Below are 22,338 nucleotides of genomic sequence, written 5' to 3' on the forward strand. Positions count from 1 at the left end.
TTTATAGATTTTGCCTGCTCTGATCTGAACGGAATTGAATTCTTCCCATCTCCGGTCTCTGACCAAAGTGTGTTTTTGCAAGTCAAAACTGCCCTCGTCTACTTTGCAAACTTTCGTAAACCCACGGAAGCACACGCACAGGAACTCACAGGAACACACCTACTCTTACATTGGTTTATGCATGTACACACAGACAGTATGAATGTTTAAGCATGGCATTCAGAGGCAGTACCCGCTCGTTAGCGTATGTGACACACACACACACGCACCCTCACCCTGAATGTACACACAAACCGGTATGTCCTGTAATAATGTCATTAGAGGAGCCGGCCGCTTGTCACTGTACGATAAATTCCCAAACAATGAATGCCATCAGCAATCCAGAGAGCCTTCGCCTGTTGCTGGTGGCTATTGAATTTAGTAATGCCGTGATTAAATATGGAATGTTTAGCAGTCACCAATCACCTAATGGACAAAGAAGCACAGTGTGATAACTGTAATCAAGGGACAGTTAAAAAGGCAGAGTCTTGATCTCAGGCTGATTTTACATTAGTTCACCTCGGCGATAACAGATGTTACAAAGAGCTTTTCTTTCTTTGAATAAAAAATAGATGTCTTAATCTTACCTTGAAAACTGATGAGAGGGAATACTCGGGCTGATCTTTTTGTTTGCCTACCTGTGGCAATAGCTCTCTTGCTCTCTCGCTCTCTATTTGAATGACTGTCCCTGTCACAACACATGACCCAGCTGATTTGCTTCTAATTTGTTTGACGTGAAAAGGAGAGGAAGGAGAGAACGAGGGAGTGACTCTTTGGAGGAGTTCAGATGGTTTATTATTGGGCTCTAACTTTTGCTGATGATGGATGATGACCTGAAAACACATTAAAATGAAATCGAAACGGCTTATGATTTATGGCGATTATAGCATTGTAGTTTTCCAAACAGCAAGGGCATGGCTGCCCCGCCTTTAGCTGCTGAGGAAGTTGGAAACTGGATTTTAGGTCTTTGTCCCAGATGGTAAATTGCTTTGATAATAAGTGTTGTAATGAATGCTTCAGCGTTTGAGTCGTGCTATTACCCTTTTGCCATTCTGTTCCGGGGAAGCTGCCATTGTTCCATGTGATTAAATGACAGCTAGGTGGGTGACGAAGTGCATTAGTGCATCCAGGGAGAAGAGAGGGAGGCAGGAGAGTGAGATTTAAATCTGACTGAGTTTTTAAGGGAAGCCTTTTGAATCAAATCTGCTCTCATCCGATTACTGACTGCTCTTTGCATCTGGGTATGAGATGGAGAAATGGAATGGGGGGGGGGGGGGCAATAGTGGGATGAGAGTTATGGAGGGAGCAGGTGGAGGATCTCGACTGGGATGCTGAAAGAGTTGTGAGGCTGGAAATCAGTGACAGGTTTTTTCAAAAAGACTGGGTAACTGTGGCCTCATGCAGGTTGCATCTTCACCACAGATGAGAGGTAGCGACCAAAAAATAATAATAATAATAATTCATAGTTCTTGTTTATTTGACCTGAAATGAACAGATTAGTATTGTCTCCTAGTATTTCCTAAAAAGAGATGGATGCTATGATGTCTGTTCTGGGTGCATAAGGCGATGAAATGTTGTATATCAATAATCAGACTGTATTTATTGTAATTACACTTTTCTTTTTTATAAAATAACATTTCTGTCAGCCGCTAGAAGCCCTTGATTCGCCCCAAAAAATAAAACAAATGTGTCTTGTTATTTTATCCATCATAAAATAACAAGACACCATCATTACCATTTCAACAGGGATTATTCTATTATCATACATATCATTTACCGGTAAATTATATTTACCATCGTGAAGATTTTCTTCCCATAAAGCCATAAAGTTGATGACATACAAGTGCGTTAGAATTTTAAATAGCATCTCCGTGTACCATTTCAGAATATTTAACTGCAAATACGCGTAACTATAAGATTACAAGCATATGGTGTTAAAACATTAGCAGCTTTTTCATTGAAGAAATATTTTTTTTAAAGTTAGGATTCATCATCACAGCAATCATTCAGTTTTGCCACCTATAAAGCCAGTTTTTTAACAGAATAATTTCTGGTCACAACTTTCCAAAAAATTCCCAAGCCAATTCTTATCACATGACCATCCACTTACTGATCAGGTGTCTCCTTTCAATGTGACCGGCAGATCTTTTAATCAATGTTCCTCCAGCGGTCTCCCTCTGCTTGCAGTCATAAGTTGAGCCCGCCTGTTAAAGCACTTTCTCCCACTCATTCACTTTTGGTATCACACACAACAGAATATCCCTCCACTGCTCCTATGAGGAACAGATGAGGATTGGAGGGATGAAGGGAGATCAGCAATCAAGGGATAAACTCCAGGATGGACAGAAAGAGGGGTGGGGGTAAAAAGAGACAGAGACGGAGAGGAGACATTGGGGCGGGGGGGGACCAAACAAGGTGCAAAATGTGGTTAAAGGGTCACAAGACATGAGCTGGGTTAAATCCGATTCAGAAACTAGGATGGAAATCATGGAGGGGAGGGGAAGGAAGATAAATAGAGGCCCAGAGAACATGGCTTTTTATGGTGCTGGGGTCGTCTTTAACGGATCCGTGACTGACGAGAGGGTTTGTGTTTCGTAAACCCAAGGTGAAGCTAATATTAGAATGGCAGAAGCAGAGATCAGACTGGTGACGCAGAGTTACTGTGGGTTTCAGGAGAGAGATCTTTATGGTTCATTCCTAGTATGCAGTTTCACCAGGTACGGATGCTTACGTGAACAGGGTTCAAGCTTTGTACTACTCTCATTGGCTTACAGTCTGTCCTTAGGGGTGCTTCATCCCACCTCCTGTTCAACCCAAGACTGCAGAGAGCTCTTCCAATCCCGTCTCCGGTGCCCTCCTCCGTCTGTTAGACAGCGTGCAACTCACCGCTGCACATGATCTGTTGTTATCTAACAAAGAAAATCACGTGCATTGGCTATGAAATCGCACTCACGGTCATGAGCACTTCCAGCACCACGCATCAAAGTTAAATGTACTATGCTGAACAAATAGAATCGAAATCCCCCTGTTTGTTTCTGTGGAGACCCTTTCCTCTGTACTACACCTTTGAATGATATGTTTTCAAGCAAAATGGCACACCCTCGGTACTTACTAATTTTACATTGTGTCTCAGACCACAGAGTAACCTAAGGTTACACATAAAGACGTAATTACACAGGCTTGCAACATGTCGAAGGTGTAATTACATGTGTTTGTACTCTGGTGCATTTTTACTGACATTTTCAGCACTTTAAAAAGCCTTTGGCGAAGTTTATTTTGCATCTTTTCCCGTGTGAAACAGAAGCCATGTCGAAATTAGAAATTAGCCACAGTAGACTTTTATTATGCTACTTCCTACTTCTTCTAAACATTTTGACTTTTTTGCTCACTCAAACGCAGCAGCAGAGACAGAAGCAGACTGACTGAGATTAATGAGCTGGGCTGGAATTCATAGAAATGGCATTTGAGAGCTGTGAAATGCATCACAGAACGGATTAAAAAATAAAGACAAAGAAGGATTTGTTAGCATCCAAACATGCACTACTCACTACAAAGGCAAAGCGAGTGTGTTATCTTAGTTCAAAGCAACGATGTTTTGATCTCTGCTGTATAATCTCGTCTGTAAATTATTTCTAGCATCGCTGCAGTTTATCCGATATTTTTAAAGTTATTGTTGGACGAGTGTATTTTTAGTCTGTAATTCCTGAAAAGGGCCGGGATATCTATGATGCATTATATAGACAGAACACCCACTTCAGAGAGGATTAACGCAGACTTTCAGGGTGCTGCGTGGTTTCAGCAAGTTAGGGAGGGAAGAGGTTAAAGCCAAGACTCCGTTAAACAACCCCGCCGACCCAATTCTGCAGCAGTGGGGGGGTTACAACACAGAGGGGAGTGAGAGTGTTAATATGGGCTGTAAACAGTACTTGACTCAGTTCCTAATGCACTAAAGGGGGGGGGGGGGCTGGCTGTAATGGGAAGGATAAGGTGGAAGTGGTTGAGCGGGTGACGCTCCACGGTAGACGTGAATGATTAAATCATCTCTTGCTGGATTAACATTCCATATTTTAAATGGGAGATTTTTTAAGCTTCATAAACAAATGCACTCATTTATGAGAGATTACTGGTAATCTCGCTCTTTCTATCACCCCCCCCCCCCCCCATCTCTCCCTCTCTTACTGCCTTGAACAGTCGTTTCTGACGTACTGTGTTAATGCAACTACTTTATTAAACGTTTCCCGCTGCTGCGTTGTAGTAAAATGGTTAAAAAGATGTTCAAATGCAACTTTGACAAAGAAAATGCAACCTGAGAAAGCACAAAATGTAACTCTAACAGACAAAAGGGCAAAAAGCAATATTTTAACTTGGAATATGACCTTCGGCCTTTGCCTACAACAGCAGGGGGGGGGGGGGAGTACTGCAAAAGATGGGACTGTTTTACACAACCTGTGGACGATGACAATGTTGACGAGATTTGAATTGTACCTGGGGCTCTGGTGAGTTATTTTATTCTCTGCATGCCACAAAACATTTAAAAATAAAGTAAAAAAAAAAAAGATATTTGGTGATAACATTTGGAGCCATGACCAGTGGCATTTCTGGAGGTGAGAGAGGTCTCCAGCTCCTCAGATGTTTTACTTGGATCTCTTGTCTTCCTGAATGAGCGTTCATCACGCTCTTGGAAGGTTCACTGTTGTTCCAAGTCTTCTCCATCTGAGGATAATGTTTCTTTCTGTCCGTCTGTGGATTCCAAGAGCTTTGTAACCCTTCCAAGACGGATTCCTGTCAACTTCTTCTTCTTCGTGTCTTCTGGAATGTCTTTTGATTTTGGCTTAGGCCGGGTGATACTGATGACTTTGTTGAACAGGCCCGAGTGTATTTGCTTCATCTGCAACCATTATTGGTGCATTTTTGCGGCTTAAGTTTCAAAGGGGAGCAAACCATATCACTAAGCTGCCATGTTAGCAGTTTACTCATCCTGTTTGACATTAAATTATGTTTTAAGATCCAGTACTTTAGTTCTTAAGAGACTCACATTTATTTCTTTTATGACCTTTTCATTTCTAAAAGGCGTGAAATCAATCACTCCTGCAGCTTTAAAACAGCTCATATTTAAATTAGAACGATAGAAGAGCAGTGTTACCTCACATATCTTCATCACACACAGTATAAACAGCGTCTGCAAACATGCATTCGGCTTTACAAAAAAAAAAAAAAAAAATACATTCAAATTTATCAAACAATGCAGCACGTGAAAAGTGAACGTGGAGTTTAAAAACTCAAGTGTTCGTGTTTGGTTCGATGACCGATGTGTGCACTGGAGTGGAGTCAGACGACTGCTTCAGTCTGTCGGATTTTGTTATGGCTCTCACAACTCATCTCTGCCACCAACCACATTCCCTCTTCTCCTCTCCTTTGGCGCCTGGCTCCGAGCATTCCGGATGACTTTTCCTTCTTCCTCCTCGTCCTTTTTCACTACTTGCTGTCCATCTGCAGCCCATATGGCCTCTGCCTCCTCTCGCTCCTGAGGGAGAGAAGAAGAAGTATAGCAACAATGGCTCGCCTTCATTCCTGTTATATTTTATATTTCAATTCTCACTTTTCTTACAGTGTTATATAACACATGACAGCACCACATTGTGTGATGTGAACATGCTCACCATGTCCCTGTAGAGCTTCTCCTTTGAGAACCAGAGTGCCAGCGCACACCTCCGGCCGCTGGTCACCGCGGTAACACCATGTGGATTGACTGGCCCCGAGGAGAAGCCGACCAGTCGACCGCAGCTGGGTTTGACTCTGGCCTGGGGACACGACACGGAGAGGGAAGGGGAAAAACAGGTTTCATTTCTCGCAAAAGTGAGTGGGCCTGAGGTTGAAAAGCGACTTACTGTTTCTGTCTTGGCATCCCTGCTGGTGAAGAACAACTCTCCTCCATCAAAGTTGTCGTTCAGGTAGAGGATGGCACTGGGAGGGAAAACACTCAGCTGTAAAAGCACCCATCATGGTCTCTGTTGGTTAACCTTTGACCTTAAAATGCAATCATTGATATTTTGTTGATAAAGTTTTACAAAGCTTTACTAATACAGTTTGCCTTTTTGTCTACTGTGCCTGTTTATTTTGAGTACCTGAGGTCTCTGTGTATAAATGCCGGAGGCTCCCTCCAGCACTGCTTTGTCTCGGGCTCCAGGAGACAGTTGTCAACGTGGACGGGGTGAGACAGGTCCATCCTGCCCTCCTGGTCACCTCGGCACAGAGAATCAAAGGAACTATTTCACTTCCTCAAGCAACACGTCAAAGTCCACAGAGTAAAAATCAGACCAGCCTGTAGTTGTAGTTCCACACGTTCATCCCTTCCAGCAAATAATAGCGATCCCACACGAGAGACATACGGATAAAGTGGGGATTACCTGCAACAGCAGTGCGGCAGACCAGGTGTGTGAAAGTGATGAAGAGTCCTGAGGGGCTCCGGAAGTAGGAATGCAGCAGGTCTCTCACTCTTTCTCCCAGCTCATGTAGAAGCCTGGAATCTGTTTGGTTCACCAGACCGTCCTGAGCCAACTGCAAGAGAAAATAGAGCCCTGTTAAAGCAGTTCCTATTAAGATGATATGATACAGTGGAACCTCGCTCCTCGAACGACTCGGTGGTCGAACAGCTCAGTTTTCGACCAAATATGTTTAGTTTAAAATGCCTCGGATTTCGAACGCACGAAAGGCGGAGTCTACCCGAGCAGGTTCCGTTTGAGTCGACCTGCCGTAGCAGAACGACTGTGCAGATTTTTCATTTTGTGTGCTTATTTTTTCGCTTTGTTCTCTTTCGCCCTTCAAGTCAAGGATCCAAAGAAAGTTTCCATTTATTTCTTAGCATTTCGGGAAAAATAGTTTCGGTTTTCGAACAGTATTACGGAAAGAATTATGTTCGACAACCGAGGTTCCACTGTCCTTGGTTGCTTAAGGCATTACCCCAACATCTCCTGGTCGCCTACCTTCACAGCCCTGAGGACAGTCAGGCCCTCAAATGTCTCATGAGGCGTGTGCGGTGACCGTCGTCCCCGGTAACCATCTCCAGCAATTGTTGCAGCCTATCATGAGATGAGATTAAACTGTAGGTGAGAGTATTGCTACGTCGATCCTGACTCTCTAGACAATATGGACTTACTGCTGCCAAATGCAGTATTCTTTCACACTCCTTCTCAGTCATGACTCCGTCGAGTACTACACGGTTGGTCCCTTTAAGGCTCAAATCATCCATGGTGATGGTCACGCCCACCCGAGGGACTGGCCCACCTGAAGAGGGGACAAATAAGAAAGGATAAGAAATGTGAGATGGTAAATCCTTAACCATCAAAAATGGAAACAAGAGGGTGGACTCGCCTGCAAAAAATCCACTATCATCCACTTCCTCCTGCTCATCTCCAGCTTGCATTTTGTCATTCATTTTCTCTTTTTCAGCTCTGAAAAATAATAAAAAGAAAGATTAAAAAAACTGTGTTGAAGTCACATTAACGTTCACAAATGCCCCTAGCACCAAATAGAGTTTCTTCAGACTTTCTCACCTCCAGACATCCCTCAGAGATTCTGGTACAACCTCTTCTGGGGTCCATAGATCCTAAAAGCAAAGCAATCATTGAATGCGTTCATTTAATTTTGTGGAAGTAAATATTTGACACATTTAATACTACGCAGATTGTGGTCATATCACACAACTCTAGTCTCACTACTTACTGGGTCGATGAAAGTGAAGTCGAGGTTCTCCATCCCAAAATATAACAATTCTTTCTCTTGCAAAGAGCGGCTGACATACGTGACAATTTCCTGTGTGACAAATACAAGGAAAGACATGACTAAAAGAACTGGCGTGACGAGACAGCGACTGTTTGATTCTTATTAACGCCATAATTCAAACTTTAAATGGTGCTAGGTTCTTATAACCATAGTGGTGAATTTGCTGTGATGGTCATTAAAATAGTACCTGTGCAGGCTGAGTGCTTTGTGGTTCCGTGTCTCCCCCTAGTGACTCATAATAGAGCTGCAGGTTGCCTAAGGAATCTTTGTCAGAAGGGTAAAACAGGAGAAAGGCGTGAAGTGTCTGCACTGCTCCACGGACATCACCAGCTGTGGGGAGGATGGACATCAAAATAAGGTGAACTGGAACTCCAGGGTTTGAAATGTGAAATGAACCATGTGAAGAACATTTAGACGAAGAAACCCATACGCCGCATTGTGACTGGACATTTGACCCCCCCCCAACCCTTTACCTTTGAACTGTGCAATATGCAGATGCTCCAGCTGCAAGGGCAGGAAGTCCTCCTGGGCAGAAATCCTTCCAGGTCTTGTGGCCACCTGAGTCACGCAGGACTGTCGAAATGCAAGGAGGGACAGGGAAAGAGCTAGACAAAAAAGATCCGTAAAGGTCAATCAAATTGGGTTCTTTTTATTCTTTTTCTTTCTAGTTTAAAGCAGAGAAATCAGGTGTCGGTCAATTTTTCTTTTCTTTTTTACCTGCAGCCTTCTCAAATACACCGTCAACACCGTCGACTCCCCTGTCCTCAGGCAGCGGCTGAGAGGCAACTTCACATTGCACCCTGCACTCCTCTATCTGCTTCATGGTTTCATTCACACAGGCTTTCCATTTCTCAACTGCTTTCACCCAGTCAGAGGAGGCCTCGTGCTGAAGAGCAGAGTCATACAGGACCTGGGTTTGAAGGAAGGGAAAGAAGAAAATACCTAGTACTGTGCACGACTCAATGTTCTTCTCCTTCAATACATCACCCCCCCCCCCCCCCCCCCCCCCCTCGCTCCTCACCCAGTGCTTCTCATGCTCAATCTCTCTGTCCTGGAAGGCATCCTCTCTCACTCCCTTCATCCGTCTGTACTTCTCGATGTTGTTCCTCATCTCCAGGTGATTGGGGTTGGCCATAAAGTAGGTGTGAGCTGCTGATGCTGCTTTCTGCAACTTTTCCACCTGTTGAGTTGAAAGAGAGAGAGAGAGCGAAAGGGAACAGACAGAACTGCAAAATCTACATTCATCAGCCGTAATCTTTTCGCCACTGACGGGAGAAGTAAGTAACTTGGACTATCTCGTCCCAGTGGCCTCTGCGGGTTGGTTGTCTGTCAGTAGTGATGGGAAATGAGCCACTATTATGTCATACACCTTTAGAGGTGCCTGAACAGTAGCTTACCTTGTAGTATGTGACCTGTAAAAAGTTGTATGGGTTGCGACTGCTGAATTCATACTCTATGTCGGTAGAGACAGGGAGCTGTCCCACATGTGTGACAGAGAGTCCCATGCAGAACTTCAAGCACTCAGCCTTCTGCTGTATCCAATCCAAGGCCCAAAGGTCCCACAGATTCCCATTTTCAGAGTCTAACAAAATGGAAAACGATAGCGTCAATGTTGGAAGTGGATAACTTCTGTCATCCAGGCAAAAGATAATAATGTACAAATGATGATTATTATTATTTTAGGTATAAACGTTTGACGTAAATAAATGAAACTTGTTTTAAATGTGCATGCTGCGCATTTAGGATTTAGGAACAATTTAAGAAATTAAGATTTAGGAAAAAATACCATTAACAAGCTAATTCCTAACTGGTAACTATTTGATTCAGATCTGTTTGCATGCTTTGCTTGGCCTGATTCTTACTGATCAGCATCAGTATAAACGCAACATGCGTTGTTTGAAGTCATTGTTTGTTTGACATGAATCCATTGACTGCAAAACTGAGGGATTACCAAATTGGTGTTGACATTCCTGCAGACATTCCCAACAACAAAAATCTGGTGCGTCACGATAACTGAGATTAAAATGAACACGTAACAAAATTACTGTAATTACTTTTACCTTTTCAAAGCAAGGTTGACTTCTTCTAATGTTTAGATTACAAAACAAGGTGCACAAGACACACATTAGAGGGGTTGTTTCGGTCATGGGAATCTAACTGTGTAATTGCCATAATAATAAATAAATAAATAAGTGCACAAACTTTAATAAATAACTTGCCCAGCTTATCGAACGCCTCTTTCCCTGCTGCCGCACATTCATCGTGACACCGTCTGCGGATTCTGTGCAGCGAATCCTTGGCTGCGATGGATTTCTCCAGCAGCCCCGCAGCCTTCCCCCACTCCTTGTTAAAATACGCCCGGACTCCGCTGTAATACAAAAGATCATAGGGCTGCAGAAGCGCGGACGCTTTGGGGCTGCCACGACTCGGAGCTGCAAAGGAAACACTAAATACTGCCACCGCAACGAGATGAAACGCCACGTATGCAGCGAAACAGCCTGAGAGCAGCGACATGGCTGTTTTGTGAGACGCCAAAACTGTGGAGGAGAGAGAGAGTTGGAAGAAGAAGAGGAGGGACTATGTAAAATACTTGAGGAAGAAAGTTTCGTCTCGATTGAAGATACAGCACGTTTATGTTTTAATAAAACTGTTCTTTATTGCTGACTGGCTTTTGTTTGATCCCATCAGATAAGGTTGTTCTCGGTGTGACGGATAGAAGTCAACTTTGTATTTCTTCATTAAGGTTGCGTTCACGGACGTTACCGTAAATATACCAAATAGTAGAACGGAACATAACTTTGTCTCATGAACACGTAAACTACCACGTAAAAAAAAAAATCCACCTGTAATTAAATTACTGACTCAGAAGCATATTCAAGCAGGGCTTTTTTTTCAAATTTGCAATAAAATAAATATGAATGTTATTGTTTCACAAACTCGCGTCAGGTGGGCGACATTCTCCGTATTACGGTAACGAGCCGCAGTGGAGCGGCCTTCCCTCAACGCCAGTGAACGCATCTCACGGTTCATTCACCCAAACACACAGACAAGCAGAAGCCAGGCTAGACATTACCGGAGACACTTCCGAGCCGTTAAACCGGGAGGCTACGGGTCCAAACTCAGAGGAGCAAGTGTCCCAGCGAACGTCGGAACTAGCGAGCCTGACATGGCGGACGTCGGTGAGGTTTTGATGTCGGTTTTGTCCACAATTCGAGTTCCCAAACCAGGCGACCGTGTCCACAAAGACGAATGCGCCTTGTCATTTTCCTCGCCGGTGAGCTATCTTCCTCTTTCGAACCGAAACGCCAGCCGACAAACTGCGCGCCTTCGTTTCTGATAATCATCCACTCCCTCCTGTTATCGCCACGTTCGATATTCTATCGGCACAGCCCCGCTTCGATCCTCTGACCTGCTTGATTTTCCTGGTTAAACTTTAGTAGTGAGGCTAGCGGCAGGCTAAGCTAATAATGCACTGTAATGGAATCTTAGCTACCCGAGCTTTTTTATGCTAGCTGTGCCAGTGTTAGTGTGTATTTCTTCATATTGGCTAGCAAGACAACTTAATAATGTTTATTTATAAATGGCAATATTTTTTTCAATAACATTAGCAAACGTTTCAGTCGTGACGTTGAAGTGAACATAATTTGATTAGTGTTGAATTGAACAGCATGCGTTAGCTGCCTTGCTGTGGAGAGCTAGTTGGCTAAAGTAAAACCTCTAAACTTGTGTTTGCCACCACAAACAGATTGTAACATCCAGTGTCTTCTCTTGCAGGAGAGTGAAGGAGGTCTCTACGTGTGCATGAACACTTTCCTGGGCTTCGGGAGCCAGTATGTGGAAAGGCACCACGCTCGGACCGGTCAGAGGGCTTATTTCCACATCACCCGTACGCGGAAGGCCAAGGTGGACAGTCATGATTTCTTCTCCCAAACGACAGTTGACACACACCTCCGTTATTTTGGACACTGTGTGTACGTCATTTCGCTCCGGGTTCAAGTGGACCCGCTGTAATCTCGTATCCTGATGGATATGCTATGTTCTCTCACAGAAGGAAGATGATAGCAACTCCGGATCTGGACATCCACCGAAGAAGAAGCCCACCAGACTGGCTATAGGTCAGATCGGGAGCCATTACAAACACGGATGATACGGGATTGTCCTTTTTAAGATTGACGTGCGTCTACCCCCCCTTGTTCAGGGATCGAAGGAGGTTTCGATGTGGAGCAGGAGCAGTACGAGGAGGATCTAAAGGTGGTTGTTTTACCTGATAGACAAGAAGTGACGTCGGAAGGCCTTGCTGCCATGCCTGACGTTGTGAAAGAGCGGGTGAGGACATGTGTATTTAAAAAAAATAATATACAATTATTATTTACTATCATGTTAATAGACACATTCTAATACAGTGATTGCTCTTCTTACATGTTTGCATTATATTCTGTTCATTTTAGCACATTGGGCAACAGACACATGCTCATAAACTGTTACTTGCAGATGAACGTTGAGCTGTTTTTCACAACTAGTTTCTTTCTTTCGATATCTTTTGTCATTCCACCAGGTGTCCCTGTCAATGGCGGGTATAATGGCAGCCGACTCGGTGTCTCACACTTTACAAGTTCAACAGTGGGATGGAGAGGTGAGGCAGGAGTCGAAGCACGCCACTCACCTTAAACAGCTTGACACTGGAGTCAAGATCCCTCCCAGGTGAGACTTCAGCCCGTTTTATATTAAGTCACCGTGAACTTCCTCTTGTAGACTGGTGTTTGCAAACAAGAGCAGGACCATGAGGGAAAGGTCAATCCTCCCAGGCCCGTTAAATTAAATCAAATGCAAGCTCTAATACAAGTGTCAGTTTAGTAGTTGCCTGGAAATAAAGGTAAATCTTACGATTAATAATTGCATTTCATTACCTTGTACTTGTATATGTGTAATTATGATAAAGTTGAAGCTAACCTAACTTAATTGAAAGCTATGTGCTTCAAAAATAAACCTCAATCATTTCCTAAGAAATAAACTTAAGTCTAAAAGAATACAATGTTTAAGATTGCTTGATGGTAAAAGACACCACTCCAGCAAAAAGGAATATTTAACAGTCTTTTGGTTCCATCCTGGACAAAAAAAGTATTTCTTGACAGGCAGGCAGAGGGATGGCGATATGCATCGAATGTCTGGAGTAAAACAAAGTTTCTGCTTAAATCAAAGAGTTTGTAGAACAGTTTATATCTGTTTCTACGTAATGCAGAGCCTCACTAAGTTGCAGAAGTATATTGATTTCCTTAAATACTGTTTCCTTCCTAGTGGCTGGCGGTGCGAGGTGTGTGATCTCCAGGAGAATATTTGGATGAACCTGACAGACGGGAAAGTGCTGTGTGGTCGCAGGTATTTTGATGGCTCTGGTGGCAACAACCACGCCCTTCTCCATTTCCAGGAGACGGGATACCCACTTGCTGTCAAACTCGGCACCATCACTCCCGATGGCGCAGGTCGGTCATTTGGATTGCACAGACGCAGAATTTATTTCAATTCAACCGGCTGTAAAAGAGCGATTCAGCATCCTCCAGTATGTGTTTTCATTTTAGTTCAACTGCTTCCGTGACCTAATTGCTCCCAATATTCTGTCTCTCCAGATGTGTATTCCTATGTTGAGGATGACATGGTGCTGGATTCTAAGTTACCAGAGCATCTGGCCCACTTTGGCATCGACATGATGACGATGGAGAAGGCAAGTTCTGTGTCTTTGCTGCTCCGCGTGCTGCAGGGATGTTTGTGTCATTGAACACCAAATAAATCAAGTTGTTCTTAAAAACTAACCCAAAACTAAAAGCTTTAGCAGATTCAAATCTAACCACTTTTTTTTTTATCTGGCTCCCCCACTTATTTCTTCTTCCCTGCTGTGCTTAGCATGCTGTTAATCCTTGTGTGTGCTTTAGTGTCTAGCATCAACAGTTAGACATTTCTTTGTGTGCTTCCACTTTCACGGCACAGCCATGATTATATTCACCTAGTTGTTCTCGGTTTCAGAGGCTTTCCTTCCAGACCTGCTTCTACTTCTCTGTTGGCACCATTTCTTTGCCACCTGCATCTCCTCTCCTGTGGAGAAAAGATCTTTGTTTCTCTCACTCTAATGCTGATTTTCTAATGTAATGATGCTACACCGACAGGGGGGGGGGGTGCAAGAAAACAAGTGCGGCACTTAGTATCTTATCTGCCTGCTGTTGTTACCGCTCGAAGGCTGTCTCCTATGTTTTTATATGCCTGTATCCCACATCTTTCTTCCCATTTCATCGTTTCATTTTTTTGGTACCAGACTGAGCGGACAATGACTGAGCTGGAGATTGCCGTGAACCAGCGTGTGGGGGAGTGGGAGGTAATCCAGGAGTCGGGGACCACCCTACGGCCCATGTTTGGCCCCGGCCTGACCGGCATGAAGAATCTTGGTAACAGCTGCTACCTCAACTCTGTCATGCAAGTTCTTTTCACCGTTCCAGACTTCCAGAGCAAGTTAGTGCCCTCTTTTTACTTATTGCCCATCTTCTATTCTATCTTGGTTAAAGTTTCTTATTAATTTATTTCAGCAGCAGGAGTGAAATAATTATTCTGAGTTTCTTCACTGTGCCTCTATTTGAATTCATCTCACATTCTCCAGCATTTTTAGTATGGTAGGGAAAGTAAAGATGTAACTGCTATCGTTCATGCTTTCCAGGTATGTGTCTAACATTGATAAGATCATTGATGAAGCCCCAAGTGACCCCTCCCAGGACTTCAAAACCCAAGTGTGAGCGTCTTCTCCCATCTCTGGTTATTTGTATTTTTCCATTTAACAATCGCTATTCAATGTGGAAAAGACTCTTGATTAAAATATAGCATTTTTCCAAGTCCTTTCTTTTGTGTACCTCGTTTCTCTGGCTCATTTCCACACACACACACACACACACACACGCCTTTGTGATGCAATGTTATGTGGTTGGACATGCAGTGATGTCAGCTTTGTTTATCGCAGAGCCAAGCTCGGCTACGGTTTGCTGTCGGGAGAATATTCCAAGCCGGCTCCAGACCCTGCGGATGAAAGTGGTGCATCTGAACCCAGGGTAAGAATGAAGTCTTGGGTTAAACAGTTGTTCACGTCCCATGCGTGTGTGAGAATGTGACCTGTCTATTATTAACCCGCACCTCGACTACTCCCGCGTTTACAGGGAGACCAAGCCGGCATAGCACCACAAATGTTCAAAGCTCTTGTCGGGCGGGGCCACCCGGAGTTCTCCACCAATCGACAACAGGATGCTCAGGAGTTTTTATTGCACTTCATTAACATGGTGGAGGTAAAGCTACATTCAAACCCTGCACCTCTTTTGCACCCCAGTTTTCCCCTTTATGTTATTGCTTTTTGTCCCCCCCCCCCCCCCCCCAGAGGAACTGCCGCTCTGGGTCCAACCCATCTGAAGCCTTCAGATTCCTGGTGGAGGAGAGGATTGTTTGCCAGCAATCACTGAAGGCCAAGTACACACAGCGGGTAGATTACATCATCCAGCTGCCTGTGCCGATGGACCAGGCTACCAACCAAGGTGAAGGGCTCATGGGATACAGTCCCCCCCCCCATACCGTCTCCAACCCCCACGCTTCATCAGTGGTTTAAGCTGTAGGACAATCCAAAGACTAGTGTGACGTATGTCAGGTGGCAAGAAAGGGCTGAGAAATTGGGAATAAAGGCAATTTTGTGGATGATATTAAAATTGATAGCTGACATTTTGAGAATATGAGCTACAAACTGTAGAGAAGTTGGATGTCTGATATCTTTTTACAAGTGACAGTGCAGTAATTTATTGATACCACCACCAGTAACTCACCTGCCGTCTCTGAAGTAGATCAGGTGAAGAGCTCTCAAAACAGGCAAATTACAGACAGACAGAAATGAATGGTCCTCACCAAGGTTTTTTAGTTTTGTGTACATATTTCCCTGAAACAGAAGAGCTTCAGGAGGCAGAGCGTCGGCGTGAGGAGGGCGACCCATCAGCCCCGACGGTGCGAGCGCAAATCCCCTTCACAGCTTGCATGGCAGCACTCAGCGAACCAGAGATCCTCTCAGACTTCTGGAGCTCAGCTGTGCAGACAAAGACTACTGCCACTAAGTATGGAACGAGCCGCACGCAATGAAGGGGAATGGACGACACAAATCTCAATTAATATCAGCGTTTGTCTTATTTTTCCAGAACGACCCGCTTTGCCTCTTTTCCCGACCATCTGGTCATCCAGATAAAGAAGTTCACCTTTGGCCTTGACTGGATTCCAAAGAAACTGGGTGAGGAAAGAAAATATTAGATGTTTAGAAGTTAACCGGCCAAGAGGAACAGGTTTAATAATAATCTCAAGAATGGGGGAAAATCCAAAACAAACATTTGGTCTCTCGCAGTCATTTGAAGGTTTGTATATTTGCAGATGTGAGCATCGACGTTCCCGATACTCTGGACTTGAGCGCTCTACGTGGAACCGGCCAGCAGCCAGGGGAGGAGCTTTTGCCAGAGGTGGCCCCACCCCCACTCATGACCCCAGATGTGGAGGTCAAAGGTATCCTGGGTTCCCATGGCAACGAGGAGGACGACTCTCTCTACTCTCCACTGCTGTGTTAGTCTGTCTGTCACTTCCAATCTGTTCCTTCTCTCCGCTCTTATTTGTCCTTCCTTGTTTCCTCCTTTTCTTTCTTTTCTGCCTCAACAGTGTTCTTGCGTCCTTCCGTTGCCTTATTTATTTACTTTTGCATAATGTCAATTTGTCAAGTGATTTGAGTTGCATTTCAAAGTAAAGCAATTGAACAATGGTTACATTTTCCAGGAGCATACGAGTCTGTATTTATTTGCATTGGTTTGCTTTTTTTGTTAACGTTTGTAAGCATTGCCTTTCCCAACAAAAAAACTGTTTGTCGTTCCACAGACGACGTCAAAGTGATCAGAATTTCTTCTTGTCACTCAACAGCTCCTGTCCTGGATGACTGTGCCGTCTCCCAGTTGTGTGAAATGGGATTCCCATTGGAGGCCTGCAGGAAAGCGGTGTACTATGCTGGGAACACTGGAATCGATGGAGCCATGAATTGGATTATGAGCCACATGGAGGATCCAGGTGTGCAGCGCAGCGGGGCAATTTAAGAGAAACCCAAAATGAGTGTCACCTCTCCTGACTCGCCATGTTCTCTCCTTTCTGATTGGCTGCAGACTTCTCGGCCCCCCTGGTGTTACCTGGCTGCAGCTCCGGTCAGGGGACCACACCCACAGAGAGCCTGTCTGAGGAGCACTTGGCAATTATTGTCTCCATGGGCTTCAGCCGGGACCAGGCAACAAAAGCACTTCGGGCCACGGTTAGGATCAAGCTCAATCTAGTTAGAGCTTCACATTTTACCAATTGCATGATTTATTTGTTTAAAGTAAAATTCATTAAAGTGAACTGCCAAGTCAAGAATTGATAACATCATTTGTCAGCCATCATGTATCTTTAGCTTTCTCACTATCCCCTAAAGCTCCTCTAAAATTACAACCACGTATATGCGTTCATTTCTCAGAGTAACGTTGTGGATCGGGCAGTGGACTGGATTTTCTCTCACCTTGATCTGGAGTCCATGGATGTGTCTGAAGGCGGCCGCTCAGCGGCAGAGAGCGAGGGCGGCCGAGAGCCTCCGCCCGGACCTCGCGTCAGAGACGGGCCAGGCAGTGAGTTACATGATCTTTATCTCTGAATATTCCCGCTCAAATTAGCTGCAGAGACGCGTTCATGACATCAGCAACACTGGTGGAATGTTGCTCTAGTCATGATTTGATAAAAATAATTGTTCTTCTGTTTTCTCTCTTTTATCCAGAATACGAGTTGTTTGCATTCATCAGTCACATGGGGACGAGCACAATGTGCGGTCATTACGTCTGTCACATTAAGAAAGAGCAACAGTGAGTATTATCATTTCATTGATCTTGTGTTTCTTTGGGGGATTTTAGAAGCCTCATTGTGACTCTATATCTCATTTAATCTGCCTATTAAGAAAGGAATTCCCATATGTACGTCTTCAGCGCCATTTTCTCTTTCTCCCGATCATCATGGTTGTCGGGTGTGAATCCAGCGTTGAAACAGATGATTTTAGTTTCACATCAATAAAATGCGTGAATCGTTCTCTTTTAAATCTTCTCCTTTTTTCGAAATATTTCTGCAGTAATATTTTAAAAGCAACAAAACAAGATTTTTCAGCCTCATAAATGCAATGCCTCCTGTTCTTTAATCGGTATTCGATTCATTCAATGTCTTTAATTCAAAAAATCTATATTTTATATTTTAATGTGATGGATTTTCTGATTCTACTGGGCCTCAGCAGGGGGCGCCAAACTCCAGGTCTGACCTGAACAATAATATGCTCGTGGTCGCATAGTCCCCCGTCAAAAAGCTTAACTTTTGGGGTATTGGGTTAAAGAAAATGGCAAATATATTGTGATAACAAAAATTAATCCCACATGATATGTGCTAGTAACTATGTCTTAAATGAGATTATTATAATAATAGTGATTGGGGGAAAAAAGTAGGTATCACTTTAAACAACACACATAAATATTATTTTCAGATAAGCCTGGTAATGTTAAAAAAAAAAGTATGAGTTTTTAGGTTTTATTTCCAGAATGGAGTCAAATCTGTCATTTTTTGTGATGATGACGATGTCTGTGTTTCACAGGTGGGTCATCTTCAATGACCAGAAGGTGTGCGCTTCTGAGAAACCTCCCAAAGACATGGGATACCTCTACTTCTATCGGAGAGTGGCTGAATGAGACAAAGGGAGCGTTGCATTTGACGAGAAGGAGGAGAAATGTGGACCCTATCTCAAAAGACACCCGACAGCATTCACAGTGGCACCCAACCCAGCTCTTACAATATGCTCTAGCACACTTTGCAAGTGAAGTGTAAATAAATATTTCATAATACATAAATAGGCTGTTGAATAAATTGGTGCAGGTGTACAGATGTGGTGTTAAAAAAAAAACCTGCTTCATGGAATCAACCACAGACCATTAGAACTGTTGCTCAGAAAGTTCACCCCTTATTAAAAAGTATGCTTGATTTCCACTGCCGTAATAGTCACTGCCCCTCTGCATCCAGATGCGTTGCTTGCGGCCTCCCTGTTCTATTGGATGGTTGCAGCTCATTGTCAGCTGTTTAGCCTGGTGTTAACTCTGTTAAAATTTAAGTCAAGTGAAGATAGTTCAACATCTGAATTAACAAAATATCAGTAAATCAAAGAACTGCACAATTGAGTGTTTCAGAAAGAAAAAACAACTTCTGCGTGTGTTCCAGGTTTTTTTTGGTGTGCAAATAAGTCCCTAGTTACTTCTGCTGTGACAAATAAGGAATTGTCTTTCTGTTATGTGTTTTTATTCAATAAATTCCTGAGTTGGCTTTCAGCTTTCCTTTCACTAGTTATTGATGATTTATGCGTCATTTTGAAACTGCAGAGTGAACAGAATGCCAGGCTTAGACTGCAAGCAAGGCGCTGCTGGCGTGAGGCGCAGACTCAGAGCTGGGGTTGCACTGACCTACAAAGTTCCAAACTACAGGTTTCTTCTTCAGATCTCTTCCGCCTTCTGCAGTTTTTGCATCCTTGTGCTTTTGTGTCATGAAAAAATGAAGCACAGGATGAAGAAAGATTTTTGAATTTTAGTAATAGCACGAAAGACAACTCTGCTTCAAAGTGAAGGTAAGAGCTGAGACTAAATTGTGCAATTAAGTTTTGTCTTGTGTATAATATTAGTCCCGCTCAGGACACATCTTTTAAAGAACTTCGTAAGATTGTAAATGTGATAAATGAAAAACATGCTCATCACTGCTATTTTATTTAAAGGTTAAAAAAATCTGTTCAGCCAATAAGGGGACATAAATCTGCTCTTTTTATAGTTATTACAGTATCTAGTATGGTTAGATTGTAATTGTTCTACAATAACGGGAAGATATGTCTGGCTTCAAAACGAATAGTTTGCCACATTTAATTCTTTATATATATATATTTTACATTCTGAAATAGAGAGAAAAATGAAGACTGGCTTTTATTTTTATACGATATGGATTTTGATTTGGTTAATAGAAAAAAAAGGGGGACGCGATGAAATGTTTATTGAACAAATATATCTGACTTGTGAGCTAAATGCTACAGAACAGATCAACAGCAAAGCACCTTGACATTCTAACACAAGGGCTTAAACTTGTGCTTGGAGCGTCCCAGTATTAATGTAGATTTATGAAGCACTTTTTCAATGTTTTCACAGATGAAATAGAGAGGAAGGAAGTTGAAACCCAACTTGGTGGTTAGGGATCACATGTTGCTCGTCTCAAACAGAAGCTGCATGCGGTATCTCTAAGCTGGAAAGGTTTGCTCTCACACACAGAACTATTACGTTCAGGTTTTTATTATAATCGTATTAACAAAAATGCCTATTATTTCTGTTTCATCCCTTTAGATATCAGCATTCCAAATGAAGGCAACTCTGTGGCTTTTGTTTGGTGGGTGAAGATACTTATATAGACAGTAAATAATCTGGAATAAACGTAATAATTTGCCGAACACTCTTTTAATCTACATCGAAAAACAGCTGCATTTGTCCTTTTTTTTTGCATTCAAGATGCTTAGAAACTAAAATCAACTCGAAACTCTCTGATGTCATATTCAGTTTATAAGATTCTGATGTAGAGTCATGACAGTATATCGTAATATCGGTTTGTCCTTACCTAACTTATTTGAATTGTAACTCATGAATGTAATCCTGTCTTTAGTGCTGGCTGCTTTCCCGGCAGCCGCCGACGTCTTCCTGGCATCCCCGGGACGGAGTGCCACCATCGAGTGTGGGGGAGACACGAGTTACTCCAACTTGGCGTGGTTTCATAAAAATGAACTGATTCTTAAAGTCCGGAGAAACGGCGTTCCTAGTAAAGGTATAAACAGACTTTAGGCATTGTCTACAGAGGATGAAGTTTAAAACGTTAACTGTGCAACCTGCATTTCTGCTCTAGGCAAGGCTCTTATTGTGCGTAGGACAAGTCTGCAGAACACAAAGCTGGTGATCATGAAAGTAACGGAAAGTGATGCCGGAATGTTTACATGTGAAGTGGATGGAAAGTCTCATCAACATGCACTTCTCGTAGCCACAGGTAAGCGAACGCCTAAGAGGGCATTATCTGCAAGTAGTTCTCTTCCCTGATGTGTGTGTAGGTTTTGTTTTTTAATCCCTCCCTGTCAGTCTCAACCAGCCCCCCTGGGGAGCTCCGGCTGGGCAGTAAGGCCACGCTCCGGTGTGAGGTCAAAGGTCTGATGGAAGGATCTACAGTACAGTGGAAGAATCCATTTGGGAGTCCACACACAGGAGCTGAGCTGAATCCAGTGACCCGCTCACATCACGGCTCGTGGAACTGCACGTTCTCCCATAATGGGGTGACATACAATGAGAGACTGGTCGTCAAGGTTACAGGTAGGAAACCGGCTCCCGCCGAAGTATCGGCTTGTGATTTTTACCCTGACAAAAACAACGTCTCCGCCAAAGCCGAGAGTTCTGTTGTGCTTTCAGGGCCTGCTCCAAAGACACCTTCACCGAACCTTTCCGAAAGCTCGGATGACACCCCCAATGCACCCCCCACCACAGGTTTGTTTGCTTTACTTAAATCCACTGCGATTACATAATTGCCTGTGGTGACTCTTCATTCATTCATTATTCATCCTTTCTGCCGGGGGTCTGTTCTCATGACTCATCCAGGTGTTGCAAACGCCCCGCCCAATGCAGGGCTGCTGCTGGGCCTCAGCTGGTGGATGTGGGTCGTAATTCTAGTCGGCGGCGGCGTGGTTTTGCTTCTCCTTCTCGTCGCCGTCATTTGCTTGTACAAGAGGATCAAAAGGAAGAAGGTGAGTGAAGAAAATGATTCGGTACGGTAACGTAGAGGAGCTTCATATGCTGCTTTGTGGATTTACATTTACAATCGGGATGGAGATCTGAGATCAGTTGTTTTCTTTTTTGTGTGTGTGCTTCAGAGAAAATTGTTAAAGATGAGGAATGGCCACCAGCCACTGACACCGAGGCAGTACTGTCAGTGTAACCGCCGGTAAACGTTCTCGACTTCCTTCTACCGAGGAGAACGTTACTTTACTCCTCACTCACTTTACAGATGCTTTCTAATGGGCTGTATTCGCTTCAATATTCATAACTGTGTGACCTCGATTTCACCAAGTGCTTCATTATCGTGTTGTTTTTAGCGTCAAAGCTTTTTCTTTACTCTCTTTATCACAGTCCAACAGCTGCTGTGAAACTGGAGCAAAGACACAGGAGGAAGAGGCAATCAGTACCCCCCCCCCCCTCCCTGCAACTCCTCCTAGCGGAGTGACTGATTGAAGAAAAGAGACAGACAAAAAAAGAAAGATAGGGAAAGAGAGAACCCCAATGTGAATGTGCCATGAATTTAAATGTGCTTTTGAATGCTGTAATAATAATAAAAACGTTGAGCTTTACCAAGTGCTTCATTATT

At 43.5% G+C, this 22,338-nt stretch overlaps 3 protein-coding genes across 3 annotated transcripts; 2 read left to right on the forward strand and 1 right to left on the reverse strand.

Annotated features, from left to right (window-relative positions):
* Window positions 1-5,407: 5,407 nt before the first annotated feature.
* Window positions 5,408-10,335, reverse strand: LOC137915774 (prolyl 3-hydroxylase 3-like). The gene is made up of 16 exons (XM_068758892.1): window positions 10,041-10,335; window positions 9,219-9,403; window positions 8,843-9,001; window positions 8,539-8,731; window positions 8,295-8,426; window positions 8,009-8,151; window positions 7,762-7,851; window positions 7,593-7,645; window positions 7,411-7,490; window positions 7,196-7,323; window positions 7,023-7,118; window positions 6,447-6,597; window positions 6,165-6,282; window positions 5,928-6,003; window positions 5,700-5,840; window positions 5,408-5,563 (listed from the first exon to the last, which is right to left on the reverse strand). The coding sequence occupies exons 1-16, from the start codon at window positions 10,333-10,335 to the stop codon at window positions 5,408-5,410; spliced, it is 2,196 nt and encodes a 731-aa protein (XP_068614993.1).
* A 570-nt stretch (window positions 10,336-10,905) lies between these two features.
* LOC137915775 (ubiquitin carboxyl-terminal hydrolase 5-like) lies at window positions 10,906-19,238 on the forward strand. The gene is made up of 20 exons (XM_068758894.1): window positions 10,906-11,095; window positions 11,596-11,724; window positions 11,870-11,936; window positions 12,020-12,147; window positions 12,377-12,522; window positions 13,117-13,301; window positions 13,446-13,540; window positions 14,126-14,319; window positions 14,522-14,593; window positions 14,819-14,906; window positions 15,012-15,137; window positions 15,227-15,380; window positions 15,782-15,944; window positions 16,026-16,114; window positions 16,252-16,437; window positions 16,786-16,929; window positions 17,022-17,164; window positions 17,366-17,513; window positions 17,660-17,744; window positions 18,515-19,238. The coding sequence occupies exons 1-20, from the start codon at window positions 10,988-10,990 to the stop codon at window positions 18,606-18,608; spliced, it is 2,544 nt and encodes an 847-aa protein (XP_068614995.1). The 5' UTR covers window positions 10,906-10,987; the 3' UTR covers window positions 18,609-19,238.
* A 1,054-nt stretch (window positions 19,239-20,292) lies between these two features.
* On the forward strand, window positions 20,293-22,262 carry LOC137915784 (opioid-binding protein/cell adhesion molecule-like). Its single transcript, XM_068758902.1, has 8 exons — window positions 20,293-20,331; window positions 20,602-20,760; window positions 20,839-20,976; window positions 21,066-21,293; window positions 21,390-21,464; window positions 21,576-21,721; window positions 21,848-21,918; window positions 22,104-22,262. Exons 1-8 carry the CDS (start codon window positions 20,304-20,306, stop codon window positions 22,195-22,197), a joined length of 939 nt encoding a protein of 312 aa, XP_068615003.1. The 5' UTR covers window positions 20,293-20,303; the 3' UTR covers window positions 22,198-22,262.
* The last annotated feature ends 76 nt before the right edge of the window (window positions 22,263-22,338 follow it).

Source organism: Brachionichthys hirsutus, unplaced genomic scaffold (genome assembly GCF_040956055.1).
Source record: "Brachionichthys hirsutus isolate HB-005 unplaced genomic scaffold, CSIRO-AGI_Bhir_v1 contig_764, whole genome shotgun sequence".
NCBI classification, from domain to species: Eukaryota; Metazoa; Chordata; class Actinopteri; order Lophiiformes; family Brachionichthyidae; genus Brachionichthys; species Brachionichthys hirsutus.